The 16,177-nt window shown below is 34.9% G+C and overlaps 1 protein-coding gene and 1 long non-coding RNA gene across 6 annotated transcripts in view; one reads left to right on the top strand and one right to left on the bottom strand.

Moving 5' to 3' along the window:
* The window catches only part of LOC117159387 (proton-coupled amino acid transporter 2), a 52,627-nt gene that overhangs the window by 12,853 nt on the left and 23,597 nt on the right, over nt 1-16,177 (bottom strand). For 2 of the 3 annotated variants that reach the window (XM_033339162.2, XM_076622708.1), the window contains exons 2-3: nt 9,319-9,395; nt 3,984-4,100 (exon numbers count right to left, since the gene is read on the bottom strand). In XM_033339162.2, coding sequence (XP_033195053.1) covers nt 3,984-4,100; nt 9,319-9,395 — 194 coding nt within the window. Of the gene's footprint in view, nt 1-3,983; nt 4,101-9,318; nt 9,396-16,177 lie in introns of those variants that run through there. The other variant, XM_033339163.2, reaches the window with a different exon arrangement.
* LOC143303346 (uncharacterized) lies at nt 873-4,999 on the top strand. 3 transcript variants are annotated; one of them, XR_013059534.1, is made up of 5 exons: nt 873-1,646; nt 1,720-3,605; nt 3,705-3,822; nt 3,901-4,606; nt 4,682-4,999. It is a non-coding gene; the product is annotated as an uncharacterized LOC143303346 (long non-coding RNA). The 3 variants fall into 3 exon arrangements; XR_013059531.1 differs by having other exon boundaries at nt 874-1,646; nt 3,705-4,256; nt 4,401-4,606; XR_013059530.1 differs by having other exon boundaries at nt 3,705-4,606.

The following is a 16,177-nucleotide window of genomic DNA, read 5'->3' on the forward strand; positions in this document are numbered from 1 at the left end:
CGATTTTTGTCAAATTTCTACAAATTGAATTATTACTAATAGAAACGGAATTTTTAAGTATTCCTGGAAAGAGAATATAATTGACTAACAATAAAATTCAAGACCAATTTTATTGCTAAGACAAATACTTTTGACTTGTCACGGTACAATATTAGATACATTACACACGCAATATCGAGCGTGAAAAGTTTGGCAAATATAGTTGAAAAATATTTGTCTTGTATATATCTATTTCGCATAATATTATATCCGTTTTAGATGATTCAGAAAACTATTAGACATATTTCATAGCTAATTAAATTCTTTTACCACTGTACGCGTTAATTTATGTTATACACAACGTGCAATGTGAAAAAGATTAAAGTGTACAGTTTAGAAATATTTATTTTGTATATGTACTTTTCCATCGCGTTAAATTTATTTTACACGAGTTATAAGTGTATCGTGTTCCAAAGCTCGGTGTGTTATTTTACTAATGTGCTTTTTAAGCAGATTATTGAAAAAAGATTGTCTCGTACGATTAATTTACTTTTCCATCGCGTTACATTTATTTTACACGAATTATAAGTTTATCGCGTTCCAAAGCTCGGTGTGTTATTTTACTAATGTGCTTTTTAAGCAGATTATTGAAAAAAGATTGTCTCGTACGATTAATTTATTTTTCCATCGCGTTACATTTATTTTACACGAATTATAAGTGTATCGTGTTCCAAAGCTCGGTGTGTTATTTTACTAATGTGCTTTTTAAGAGGATTATTGAAAAAAATATTGTTTCGTACGATTAATCGAATTTTGTATATTTACTTTTCCATCTCGTTACATTTATTTTACACGAGTTATAAGTTCATCCTGTTCCAAAGCTCGGTATATTATTTTCCTAATGTGCTTTTTAAGAGGATTATTGAAAAAAGATTGTCTCGTACGATTATAATTTACTTTTCCATCGCGTTACATTTATTTTACACGAGTTATAAGTGTATCGTGTTCCAAAGCTCGGTATGTTATTTTACTAATGTGCTTTTTAAGAAGATTATTGAAAGAAGATTATTTCGTAATAAGATTAATCGAAAGTCTCGCAACCAAGCTCGCAGAAAGGTAGCGTGCTTCCTCCTACTCGTCATTTACTTGCTTATAAATTGTTTCATATCGTGATTTACATTAATGTTACGCATGTTCGCGAATTAAGGAAATTACCCTTGCACGTGACTGTCATATACGATCCAGCGTAATGACGTATAATTAAGAAACATATCCGTGTAACGTGGCTGTACCAACAATAACGTTGCAATTAAAAGAGTGGACAATTTCGTTCAGCTCGTAACGCAAGATTGAGAGGAAAGACGAGTCAGACCAGTTGAACGTATTCGAGTCGTTGGACGTAATTGAACGTATCGCGTGTAGCAATATACAAGAAGAACGACAAGAGTGGCAGATTTTCAAGAAAACAATATAATCGTACAAGTTGAAAAGAATTTACGTATCTGATACGTTCGGAAGAATAAGTGAGACGCTGTAAAAATTGATAGAAAATTAAACTAGAAATTTTGCCAAAATACTTCGAAGATTTTCTGAAACGTTGAATCTAGAAAGCTGTTTAAAGATTTGGAAAAATGAAACTAAATATTCCACGGAATCTCCTGTGAAAGGTAAATCGAACATTTTGTTAAATTCTACCAAGTTGTACTCAACGTTCTAATTAAATCCGCAAATTCGTATTAGGCAATTTTAGAAAGCAGCGGCTCTTAGGAAGAATAGAAAATTAAACTGAAAGACATTCGAAACTCTAAAAGATTGCGAAAGAATCGTAAACGCGTTTCTCTCCTCGCAAAAATCTTTCGCAAGAAGAGAAAAATTTCACGAATAGCAACGATCGAGTCGAAAAGGCTACAACAACGACCCAAGTATCAAGGCCAAGGATTGATATACTCGGATCGACGAACAACTTTTCATCAAAGTCAGGGAATTAAGTGACGATATCATATCCCCTGTTATCTCAACGATGATATCCTTTCAGGCAACCACGATATCGAAACGTTCTTTATCTCTACGTAGTTTAAATATCCTCTAGTCAACTGCGGTATGAAATGCCAGATTAAGAATACTTAAGTCTGTAACGCGGTATACCACAAGGACCTTGAATTCTTCACTTTAATCGTCCATTGCAATTATCTTGGACTTAGTTAAATCCAACAACTAGGAACTCTAAGATATTATAAATCTGTTGACAATTGTGGATCTTAATTGCCGAAATAAAAGTAAAGGAACATTAAGGTTACACTTAGAATTCATATTAAAATAGTTTTAGATCTATTTAATAAACGATTTCCAGGATCTTCGTCGATATACATTTGCACGCGTCTCAGCATTCTCTTTGTCTCGCCATCTTCCACCCCACACTGCCAACGGAACAGTTAGATTCGTCTGGTTTTCGAGACACATACATACTTTCGCACACACATACTTTCATACACTCATATTCACATACGTGTGTCACTACTACGCGGCCAATCTAGTCTGGCACACAAAATTATAAATATCTCAATAAAATCAATTCGAGTCTCGAGTAATATTAATTGTCGATTTTTATTTCGTTCAAGTTGGATAGAACAAGCAGATTCAACGGCGAAGAACGTGTCAAATTTACGTGGTTTTCCTCTCGCGGAGTAATTATGCCGAGGAATGTGACGGAAAACGACGATTATCCTGCAAACTGTTTCCTTCCTCTGGCGTATCTCTTCGTCAAATACGCGGCAACAAGGATAACGTATGTGAGAACGAATCTCTCGATTGGTTATCTTAGGAGGAACAAAAGCATCTATTGTTCGCCGAACCTTCTAATTATGAGAATTCTAATGTAACGTCACAAGGAGGAACTAAGAAATACGTACGCTCGTCGTAAAAATCAGGTCGGTAACAAAAACGTGAGAGGTTAGTTTTCCAAATGTCTATAAAACAAGAGAAGAGGAAGATTATCGAGATATGTGTAATTTTGTGTGCTACACTAGATTAGCCGCGTAGTAGTGACACGCATATATGAGTATGAGTGTGTGGGAGTATGTGCGCGCACAGCGTCTCGTAAAACAGAAGAATACAACCGTTCCGTTGGTAATGCGGTAAAGAAGATGGCGAGACAAAGAGAGTACCGAGACGCGTGCAAATGTGTATCGACGAATATCTTGTAAATCGCATATTAAATAAATCCGAAACTATTTTGATATCGATTCTAAGTGTAATCTAAGTGTTCCTATACATTTATTTCGGCGATTAAGATCCACACTTCTCGACAAAGATTACCATTACCAGCCTTGTTTGCGTTCAATTAGAGAGACATCAAAGCGACTGATCGATGGAAGGAAAGGGAATATTTGAAACACTGAGATAAAATAGATAATTTTAAATTGTTATTCTTGTGAAACAATTTAATTTATATGTACTTTGTTTTATTTATATTTATACGTATATTTGTAACTTTTTGAAATGTTTCTAATTTATTAATTAAATTTATTACGTAAATTCCTTACCTTGTTTTCCATAATCTAGGTAACGCAGTATCGATAGAATAACCTCATTAATGGAAAATAATCACAATTGATTTACAACAAAAGGTAATTACCAATCAAATAAATTCGGACTTTTAACGTTTGTTTTTTCATTTCGTCGCGTACTTGGAACATTAAACGGGAATAAAAATGAAACATTTATAGGTAACAGAAAATGGCTATAACTGGCAATGTGTAAGTGAAAACCGCAAAAGTGGAAGCTATCTTGCGGCCATGTAACGTATCTGCGTAAACACACGCACACGCAAAGTCACACACACGCGTAAGGCATAAAAGAAAACGTATTCTTCCTTTTGGACATTGAAACTGAACCTGAGTTATCGCGAGCTTTTTTGCTTAGCTGGTAGTGTACTCGAAAGTGGCCGTAAATAATCGTCGGAAGGACGTAATAAATACCGAGAGTTTCAGGGTAAGTAAACTTACGAGGTCGGGTGGTGAACGGAAATTCCATGCTCGTCGCTTCCGCCTTCCATTTCAGCGCCCTTCTCCACCGCTAAAATGGGATCCTTCGATTGAAAAGCTCCGTACGTGCTGCCATTCCTGACGAATAAACGTTAAATACAAATAGCAAGTACATGGCGTAGTATCGAACAATAAGATTATTGAACTTCGCATGCTTTTTAACGCTACAACTACAGATAGTTAACACGAAGCTGTTTCCAAAACCAGTCAAAATGGCTGGTCCTTAAAAAATACGTAATAATGGAATATTTGTATATTTATTGATTTATTATTTTCTTACAGAAGCACTTCCATGTTATGTAATACATTTTTGGTATTATTAATGACACGTTTATAAAATTGTAGAAACAGTCGTTTTGAATGGTGCGGAATTTTTAGGGGTTGGCATCTAGCGATCTAGCGATCGATCCGGGATTTTCCTGACAACCGATATCATCATATGGAATGATACGCGGTAAAAATTTTGAAAACGTGCGGGAAGTTGTAGAAAACGAGGAAACTGGTTAATTGGAGTTCGATAAACATATTGCAGGATCCTTTTACGCTTTGAGAAGAACCGGTCATTTTGACTGGTATTGGTACAAGTAACCTTGATACAAAATTATTTTCAGTCTGAATACATAAAAAACAAAATAAAATTCATTACGTTATTCTTTTAGTTATCGTTGCGGAACTCGTTACATCATTGCGGAAAAAAATACAACACGAAGCACGTATATGTATTTTGAGAATAAAATTGTAAAACCAATCGATTCGACTGGCGTGGTAGTTCTAGTGTTAATAATACCAACAAATATTAAGATAAGCATTAAAGGTTAACGAGAAAGTTTTCAGCTTTGCATATTTGAAAACGGTAATTTAGAAACTCGATATCCTCGAGATCATTATTAATGGCAATAATAAATTGTAGTAATTATTCCTCAATTCTGTAAAAAATTCTGTCAAAGAATTTACAACTCCTAATAGAATCGATGACACGAATAGTATGAAATATGAACAAGAGAAAAGTACACTCTCCTACAAGATCCAGGCGTATTTTCAGTTTTAGAAAACTAAATGAACTTTAATCGTCGAGAAATATACTTTGACTGGTCGACGTTGATAATTTCTTTTCGAGTATATTGAGATATTAATAATCGATGATCTTGAAGTTTGAACTTCTGCAGCCACTGACACACGTGGTTTCATTTGAAAATATCAGCATCGCTGATACCTTTCGCACGAGGCATTTAAATCAAGAACAAAGAGAGGATGATTTCTACTTCAGCGTTTTAAGTTTTAAGAAAAGGAGAACGGTGTTGAATATACGCTTTGTCAATTGCAATTATGTTCACGACCATGTCGCAAGTAATACCGCGAATAAAATAATAAACAACACGATGCTCGCGTATTAAATATTCCATGCAACGATAATCGTGTGATATTAAATGACGTATCTGATAGCTGTGTCGTGCATTTCCCATGCCAAAGTGTTCTATGACGTGTCAGACACGTCATTTCACCGTAACCAGTTGATTACCGTACTCTCCGTATGAACAATCCAATAGAATGAAATATTATACGGTAAATATCTTTCAATTTAATCGTAGGAAATTTGAACGCTGCCATAATATACTGCCGATATTAATAACGAATAATAATATTTTTCTTGCTGTCAAAAATGAAACATCGATGTATTATAAGAACACTAAATGACACTAACGATAAGACACGTATCTGAATGTGGAATGTTGTAGATCAAGATCGAGAAATGCTGTTACGGATCGTGAAACTAAAAGCATAGAATTCTTTGCTACGGTTAATAGTTTTCCGCACGATATCACGCGATCATCGTCGAACGAATCTTCCATTCACGAGAATTCGAGAGGCTGCACGCAGATTACGTAAAAATCCGTGGCAATAAAACCTCTAATTGCCGTGCGTTCTTTTTCTGCTAAAGAAACCCGAGTTGCAACAAGTGCAGCTAGAACGCAGTGCCACCGAGAGCAGCTCTGTATAAAGTTACGTCTAACTTTTCCCATGAACGTCAAACCAGTTGCTCGTAAGATTTACGATTACCGTAGCACCAGCGTCTATCGTAGACTCGTCGACGCTAGAATGCACCAAACGCGCTCTACTTTCACTCGAATTGTAAACGAGGTTGAATAACAGCCAATTTGGAAATTATATCGGCGACGATGTTAACGATCGTCGAACGATCAACGCCGACAATAATCCCACGACACGAGATTTCTAAATAAAATATTAATAAAGTAATAATAATTTTCCATATTTGCAAACGAGCGATAGAAATTTAGGGAACTTGAAAGATCGAAAAGAGCGAATACTCGACAGAAATTGTAATTTGCAAAATTTCAAGTATGAGATCAGAGACGCGGCGAATTTCGTAGGAAGAAAAGTTTGAAGGAAATTCGATTTCACGCAGTGAAGACGTAATAAATTTAACAGGAAACGCAACATAGCCAGTGGAAAAATCGTAATAAATCGAGTGACTGGGAAAGTATGCTGTATGCGCGATCTGACATTAACGTTTCAAGGTAATACAGCTCTAAACCACTTGTTAGAAACACGTTTTTACTAGTGCGAACAAATATTTTGAACTTTCCTACTTGGACAACAAGCACCGACACGACGAACAACGTCGAATTTATCATTCGTTATTTATAATTCCTGTTTGAGCAACGTGGCCGATTTTCCTTTCAAAACCTACACAAGCAACGGTATTCGACGAAACGACCACTATAATTAAACTAACTTCACCATTTTAAACGCACACACCGTACGTAAGAATATTCTTGCTCGAATAACGCCGATGCAAAGCTTCAACGGGACTAGGATTAATTTAAATGAGCTATTATCGTATCTTGAGCAAATTAAAACGAGAAAAGCGCGTTAAACGAAGGTTTTTTCAGACAAGAAGATCTTGCCGCATTAAATAACTGAGAAATTTATGGCAACGAAGAATAACGAGTCTCTATCCTCCATATCCTTGAATAAATGAATGATTAACGATCGAATGATTCGATATACGAAGAAACCACGAGGAAATCACGTTGCTACCATGAAGATAGAACAGACTTTGATATAACGTTTGTTTACAACGGTCATAAGTGTTTTGGAAAATTGCGAGTCTAAAATATAAAGTCTCAACGAATCACGAACAATCTTGTACGATAAATATCGTATCTCATTTTTGTTCCTACTGTTTAATTTTTTAATAGAATCTTCCGAATCATCGACCCACTGACAAACTTTTATAGACAAGAATACAAATTCTAGACGAGATTATTTAGACGGATTAAAGCGAAAGATCCGACGTTCGTTAGATTGTCAATTAAATAATTTCTACCGTGTGAGAATATAAATGGATAGACGAAAGGCACGTCGAATACCGCACAAGTTTCACTAGTTCGATACCAGATCGAAGAAATATCGTTAGGTGCCAACGAACTACGTCACTTTTGGCTCCGGTCTTGCCATTGAAACAGGAACACGTATGTAAGACCTGCTAGTTTCGCAATTTGACCGTTCAGTGGTAACCAGTCTATTTCACTGACTATTTTGGGTAACGATGAACTGGATAAGACGCGATAGATGCACACGATTCTTGTAGATCGCGACTACGGTGTCCATATTCTATTAAGACATTCCAAATACCTTACGAAGCTAAAGGAAAACGATATGAAGATTAATGGTACGGAAAATTTGTCGTACAACGTCGATGGAGTTAGTGGAAATTTTTAATCGTAACAGATACGAGTAATCGAGAATGGAAAACACGAAGGGAAATATGTTAAACTGGTAAGAAGGTCGATAGGAGGAAAAGATACGAACGTTAAACAGGGAAAAGACGAAAGTTTGCAAAAATATTTTTGACGCTAGAAGATCCAGGACATTTGGGATGAAAGTTCTCAAACATGTTTAATTAACGATGTGATAAAATCATCTAGTCGTTTTATAATGTCGTGACATAAATCAAGGATCATATTCAGAGATCGCGTTTATAATCAAAGCTGAATTTTAATTGCGTTTTTAACGGTAAATCACGATGCGAAGTATCGAATGGAAGATGTAAGAATAAAATTACAAACTGAAACATCAATTAAAATTAAAAGCTGAATTAATTCTGTTTTTAATGTTAAACCACGATGCCAAGCATCGAATGGAAGATGTAAGAATAAAATTACAAACTGAAACATCAATTAAAATTAAAAGCTGAATTAATTCTGTTTTTAATGTTAAACCACGATGCCAAGTATCGAATGGAAGATGTAAAACTAAAATTACAAACTGAAAAATCAATTAAAATTAAAAGCTGAATTAATTCTGTTTTTAATGCTAAATCACGATGCCAAGTATCGAATGGAAGATGTACGAATAAAATTACAAACTGAAAAATCAATTAAAATTAAAAGCTGAATTAATTCTGTTTTTAATGTTAAACCACGATGCCAAGCATCGAATGGAAGATGTAAGAATAAAATTACAAACTGAAAAATCAATTAAAATTAAAAGCTGAATTAATTCTGTTTTTAATGTTAAACCACGATGCCAAGCATCGAATGGAAGATGTAAGAATAAAATTACAAACTGAAAAATCAATTAAAATTAAAAGCTGAATTAATTCTGTTTTTAATACTAAATCACGATGCCAAGTATCGAATGGAAGATGTAAGAATAAACATACAAACATACTTTTTTAGCAAATATCGAACAAACACGTAAATATAATTGACATTTTCTCATATTAAATTTGTCTGCGTTTAAAATAATATAGAAAAGAATTTATTCGCAAATATGTCCTCTGTTGCTAAACTCTGTCTGTCGTCGCTTAAAAATCACACGATAGCCTGTCGATTTATTTTAATTTTAGATTCACAGAGATCATATGAATTTGAATAGTTCGTCCTTTAAAAATTTAGAAAGCAACAGGCTGATCATCGAAATTGAAAATTTATACAAAACAGATTCAGTGAACACAAATACTCGATCGCTTCTGTAAAGTATTTAAAAACGATAATCAACAATAAAAGAAGTATGACGAAACAATGACAACACACGGGCGGGAAGCAATAAATTCTTAATCAGCAACGTGAATATTACAATGCATCTCGTAAATCATCGAATCGACTCGCTGTCAGTCCAAGTGGAGAAATTGCAGATACGTGACATGACAAACGAGCAGATGCGAACAATTTTATACGTGCAAAACGATTTAAAATGCAAACATTGTAGATGCTTTGAAACTTAAGTATAGCGAGTATTTTATGACAAAGCATGATAGGTATTTATTTACCTGTGAGGTTCCTTCAACGTCATCTCGTCACCACGCAACGAACTCCTCTTCGCATTGGGATTTTTATGCATTTCCATCTGCAATCAGAAAACAAACGTTTTGGAAATTTATCAAATTTTACAATCAGCTGGTAGGCTTAGATTACAGCTGTTTTTCACAAAATAATGCATTGTTCGTTATCAAATTATATCGAATTTTTATTATATCCATCCGAGTAACTACCATTATTATTAACAATTCGTCAAGTATTTTAATCAACTAACGAAGCGTAAATTGATTTTTCATGAAATGGTATTGTTTAATTCTTAAGAAATTGAAACTTCAGTGAAACGATAATTATATTGTATTTTTATTTTTATATTCCTACTATTTGTGATTTTTATCATATTTTTTTCTAAATTATGAAAACATAGCTTGGCTAAGATCGAAATGTTATAATGTTCAACCTAACATAGCATACACATTTGTTACCAGTTAACTGTGAAACGTGTCAACGAATGATGCGTTTAAAAGTTGAAAAACATGATTAACCCGAATTCGCAAAATCATAAGTTATGTACCATCAACGATTCGCAACCCACTAACTTTAAGTTAGCACAAACATCAACGTAAATGAATAAGGCATACACGAGAATCGATGCCAAGATCGCGTAGCGTATAAATCTCTTCGCTCATTTACATACGTTGAGAAAAATAAAAGTCTAAAGAATGTACTTGTGAGGACGAGAACGTTACGTAAAAGTATCAAGAACATATGTTATGTGTATCCCTGATTTTATGTATCGTTACGTATCGTCTGACCAATTTAAAAAAAAAATTATATTTAACTCAATTCAACTCAAAACAATTTCTCGTTCAACGTCTGTAAACGCTGGGACCAGACACGACAAACTACTTACGATAGAAAAAAAATCTTCGCGAACACGCTGTATCAAAAGAGAAGTTTCGAAATTTAAGGAATTTAAAGTTAAATTCGTGATACAATACGCATCAAATTTTTAATCGAACAAATATTTACGAGATAGTAAAAAAAAAAGATTCGCACAATTTGTAAAAAGAAAAGTAGAGAGAAGGTTTTCGTAACGTTTCGCTAAATCAGATATCTTTAAATGCGTTTTATCGTTTGCTATAACCGGTCTTCTTGCCTAGCTATGATAAAAAGAACGAAATATCTTCTATCAGCATTAATTACTTACTTCTCTAGGATGAAAAATGAAATAAAATATCTTTTATCGGTAGTTTATATAATTTCTTTGAAAATCGCTGATCGCGGACAATAATTTTTTCAGGGGAAAGTTCAATTTTTTATTCGACTGCAATTCCATGTTCGCGAGATAACAGAACGATATGCCGTTAAAATTGCGACGTAACCGGCGCTTTTCTTCGACGAGCTGCCGATCGAGCTGAGGTCGCGCGAAGTTCAATGGAAGATGCCAATCGGACGATACATTTCTCACGGAAACGTGACTGAACATCTGCCTACCGGCTTCCTTCCATTTTCTCTGGTACTATTCCGCTTCGTTAACAAGCCACTTCTGCGAACAACCGACGCGCAATTGCTGGATAACGTAACAGGGATTTCTACCCTTTAAGTCGATTGCAACTTGGACAATTATCGGCGAATACAGCGTTCGATTGTCCTCGAGAATAATAATTAGTCCTGATAATTAGTCGCCGTCAGTTACGAAGACGAAAAAAGAAATTCAGAAAGAAGAAACGATATTAAATATGAATGTAGTATCGTGGAAAAAAGGCCTGTGGTGGCACTCGATAACAATACCACTACTCGACGCTAACTAGCGTCGGACGACATCAGCGCAGTGGTTAGCGCCTTAGGTTACGAACGTTCGGAACCCGGGTTCGAATCCCGGCGACCGGAGTGTCCAATTTTTCTTCCGTGATACAAAGATGAGAAGAAAAGTGGCCGTACCCAGTAGCGACATCTAAAGCCTTACGGCGCTTACGATACTACAATAAATTATGTCATAAACAGTTAAGGAGAGAGACGTTGTTATAGGAGAATTCTATCGAACGGTGCATAGGTTCTTGCACGTTAAATTTACAAAAATAAATAATAAAGATATACGAAGGTTGTTACGATATCCAACGTAACTCTGAAAGATCGATCTTAATAACGAAACAGGGATTTGTACCCTTAAAATCGAGATTAGAGCTTGGGTAAATATCGATTATCCTCGAGAATAATAATTAGTCCTGATAATTAGTCGCTGTCAATTACGAAGACGAAAAAAGAAATTTACAAAGAACAAACGATATTTATAAATTTATAAATGCCATAAACAGTAAGGAGAGACGATTCTTTCACGTTAAATTTAAAAAATAAGCAATAAAGATATACGAAGGTTGTTACGATATCAACACGTAACTCTGAAAGATCGATGTTTCAAGGTTAGTAGTAATTTTACTGGAATAAAAACACGATGATACCGAGAGCAGTGCAAGAATCGTAAATTGATTTAACCTTTGCTGAGACATCAGTGAAACTTATCGAGGCATAAGATTCTACTATAAATGGAACTATGTACGTACTTTCAAAATAACCGTCGCAGAGTCACGGTTCATTTATCCTCGAGATTCCTATTGCAATGTACTGTTCACATACCTATAGTTAATGTCCCTCGTTTGTCTTCTTATTATTACGTAAGACGCTAAGTACGGACGATAATATGTCCGGTCGTATAGGAAACATAAAAGAAGCTGCTGTAAATTTTATATTTGCAAAAAACGATAATAATGGCAAGGCCAGTCATTCGTAAGATTTTCAATGTGTATTTAGCGAAGCCACGAATCGAACATAATCTCTTAATCGCGTGACTTGGTGGATAATTGTAAAAAAGAAAGAAAGAAAAGTAAGCAACATTTCCAAAACTCTCTGTCAAGTCTTTAGTTTAGCAAAAAGATATCTCCGCATTCCTGCAACATTCGCAAGCGTGGAAAGGATGTACTTGTCACGACCGGCATACTTCAAATCCGATGGACTGACGATGGAGATAAAGATGTGGCGGCACTCGGCGACTATGTATATCGCTAAAGTTTATTTTTTTTACTTATTTATTTAAATTTTACAATATGCCCAGTAGCACATTTGGTAAAGTATCATGGCGGTTTACTAATATAACATGTGGGTGGCTACGCCCAGTGGGGTACCATCATCGTGTTTGTTAGGTTATGTCCCTATCGCTAAAGTGCCTAATGAACCATCAGCATTCCAACGGTCCTTCCACCGAAAGTTCTAGAAGAAAGAGCACGTGGCAACGGTGGCGGACGCTTAGCAAATGCATGGACGGTGGGGATGTTGAGGGATGACAAAAGAAAGTAATCGGATCCGATCGAAAGTCGAATCATAAGAGTCTCAGTCTTAGAAAGTCACGCCTAGGGTTCGGAAGTGGATTGTTGTTAGAAAAAAAATAAAGTTTTCTTTTTTTATTTTTCACCTCAAATTTCTTTTTTTTATTTTGTTACTTTACGTGACATACTCAACAACGGAGGTAATATTGGTGACCGTAAAGAAATCATATTTGTTGTAAGAAAATGTGGAGATAAATTTGTTTTCTTCTATCAAAATTGTAAATTATTATCCGAATACATATAATATGTATAACAGTAAATAGAATATTAAATATACTCTGTTTCGTGTTTCGATCATTTCATGCACGTTCATTAAGCTAGAAAAATTTACCAAATGTCCAGCTTACTTACTTATAAATTATACTTATCTATAATAAGTATTAACTTATTATAAATAATCAGCCATGTCACTGCGCCACGCCAGAAAAATTACTGAAAATTCTCAACGCGAGAATTGATTGTAATTTTAATAAATAAATAAAAAAAAATGTCCAGCTGGACAAATTGCAAAGTACAAATTAAATAATAAAAAAAAATTTGATTCCGTAGTCCCAAGATCGAGAAGCTTTACGTTCGATAAAAGGTCCGGCTCTTCGCATATTCGTCATTGGATCTCCAGTCATGACGAATAAATCTCGGTACCCGGGTATTCGGGTATTCCAGCAATAGCAAGGACTTTACTATGATTAACTTATATTTTTTCAAACTTGAGCGTATTATAATCTGCGCTATTATTGTTCACCAAAGGGATGAAGGTTGTCAGCTTATTTTCTAAAAAAAGAATTTTATAAAACAAAGCAAGAATTTCTTTTTAGAATTAAAATATAGCGTAGAATTAAAATACTTCTTGCTCTGTTGTTCAAATCCATGCACTTTCAATCTTCAGCTGCCCATAGAAACAAATCGATCGAACAATTCTACGTAATTTTAATTTATCTGAAATATTTATTTAATTTACCTTTAATTAATTTATTTAAACTAGCGCGAATTTCCAACGATTTAGATTTGCAAATCTTAGCCAAGCAAACCAATCGAGACTTCAAACATAAAATTAAAATTCTTAATTAATTAAATTAAACATATAATTAAAATTCTTTAAATTGGAAAAAAAAACTGACGCTCGAACTATAAAAAAACAGAAAAAAATGTAGATCCAATAAAATAGTTAATATCCGTCCATAGAGTCGTGTAATATTCCATCACGAGGATTTTGCCACGGAACGAACGTTCGGCGTGGCGAAATGTGCCAATCGCAGGACTAACAATAAGTCGAGCGTGTGTCATTTATTGACTTCTTAAGTAATAACTGTGCGTGCTCGCGTGCGGATTGAGCTTCGTGGCCGAGGGGAGAAACGTTGAACCGCGAGAAATCAACAACACGCGTATACTTACTTATTCGCGCGCGCTAACAATAACAAAGTAATTTATCCGCCGATTTCTCGCGATGGTACACGTGAATCTCGAATCACGAGCTGGATGCAACTTGTAATTCGACTGTCATATTAATAAAAGGAAAAGAATACAGTCGACTCTTTTACAGCGACGAATAATCAATTATCGCGGGTATACTAACGATTATTCGGTATAACGATGCGACCAACTCGACGATGAAGATTAAACGATAGAATATCAGAAATGAATAAAGTAGATAATGAGCATATTAACACTTTACCGACCGCTGGCGGTTCAACAGCATACGCACGTCCGACCGGCAGATTTAGGCGGGGGTTTAGATTCTCTAATACCATTCTTTTCGTTCATCGCGAACGGTAAGTTTCTCAAATTGGTATAAAACTGTGGGAGCTTACAAAGCAACGCAACTGACTCAACTGAGCAAGGTACCTTAGTACTAAATAACAAATTACTGCTCGAATAATGAGAAAGATTGTCGGCAACAAAAAGCCGATTAATGGGCAATCAGTCGGTAAGCGTCGGCGACAAAAAACCGATTAATCTGTTATCGGTCGGTAAAGTGTTAAAAGAGAACATGGAAATTACGCTAAATTATGGCATACACGCGTACACTGCTTGTTTATAATGTCTCTTTGATATAGAAGAGATAAGGAGAAGTTAAATGAGATTAGGTTTGATAGAACTGAGTACAAAGGAACACAGAGTGTAAAAATTGCGATGAAAACATCGTACGCGTTGTTTGTAAATATTTTTATAAGGAAGGGCTAATGATAGCTGAAAAAATTAGGTTTAGTAAAAATGAATAATAAATAAAAAGAAAAGATTATGATTTACCACTTCCAATTATGATTTACAATTACTTTCCAATTATGATTTAAAGTATTATATTGCGCATGATGTGTTTCTACGAATCTACTAACAAAAAAAAAAAAGAGAAAAGTTTCTTTTCAATTTGAATAATTTTCTAAAGAATCTTCGTACTCGATTTCTTTCTACTCGCAAACTAAACAGCAAAGGATTCGTTTGTTTGCTCGAAACTGAAGAAATTAATTTTTTATGAGATATTCTCTATACGTATGTATACGTATAATCGTATATCTTTCTTGTAATATTAAAAATAAAAAGTTTGACGAAAGAAATCTCACAGAGCTTTGTTACTCGACTTATTAATTGGCTGGTAAACATGTTTATCTATCGAAATATTCGGCAAATAATAACTCGCCTACGCATATTTCTATTAATAATTTTGTTTATGGAAATATCAGTTGCAGGAATCCAGACAACAAACGAAACAAAAGAGGTCGTAAGAATTGATTTATCCGAAGAAAAATGGTATTCTTTTTACGAGATAGTTGTACGTCATTAGCATTCCTTAGCATAATTCGAAACAACTGTACGATCGCGAGAAGAAAGTTTTAATCGTCCGCGAAGCATTAACGTGCGACTAAGGCTTTGTCCGTCGGAACGACCCAATGATTAATTTCCATTCATACACATTAATGACACGATCAAATGATTGACGTACGTTATCTTCTTGGGGCGAACATAATTCTCGTTTAACCGGTTCATCGCTGGTTTCATGCTGGAAAACTTTCGTCGAGATAATAAATTGTAAACATAGTAACACGATCGACAGATACAATTCCGGATAAAGTGTTAGGTTAGAAACTAAATGACTGCGAATTTTGTCACTAGGTGGTATTGACAAAATCCGCAACCACTTAGTTTCCAACACAATAGTACAAGAGTGCAAGACGATACGTAGGATAATATTCAACGACCAAAGGAATCTATTACGGTAAAATGGGCTAATTTAATCTCAAAGTACCATTCGAAAGCTATACGATTTCTTGCTACATCGGTTGGTCGAAGTTCTAGAGAACAGAAGAGGCGGTTATAATCATCGTTAATTTCATATTAATTGCAACGTAAATTCTTTATTTTTCGGCTAAATATTCGTGTAATTCGTGTACAAATTCGTAATATTCGCCGCCAATGTGCTGTCGTTTCGCCTATGGAATCGATGTGTTTCCCCTGCATACAGCGAACGTTAGCGAGGACGATTTTATTTAATAAT

Source organism: Bombus vancouverensis, chromosome 1 (genome assembly GCF_051014615.1).
Source record: "Bombus vancouverensis nearcticus chromosome 1, iyBomVanc1_principal, whole genome shotgun sequence".
Classification (NCBI taxonomy): Eukaryota; Metazoa; Arthropoda; class Insecta; order Hymenoptera; family Apidae; genus Bombus; species Bombus vancouverensis.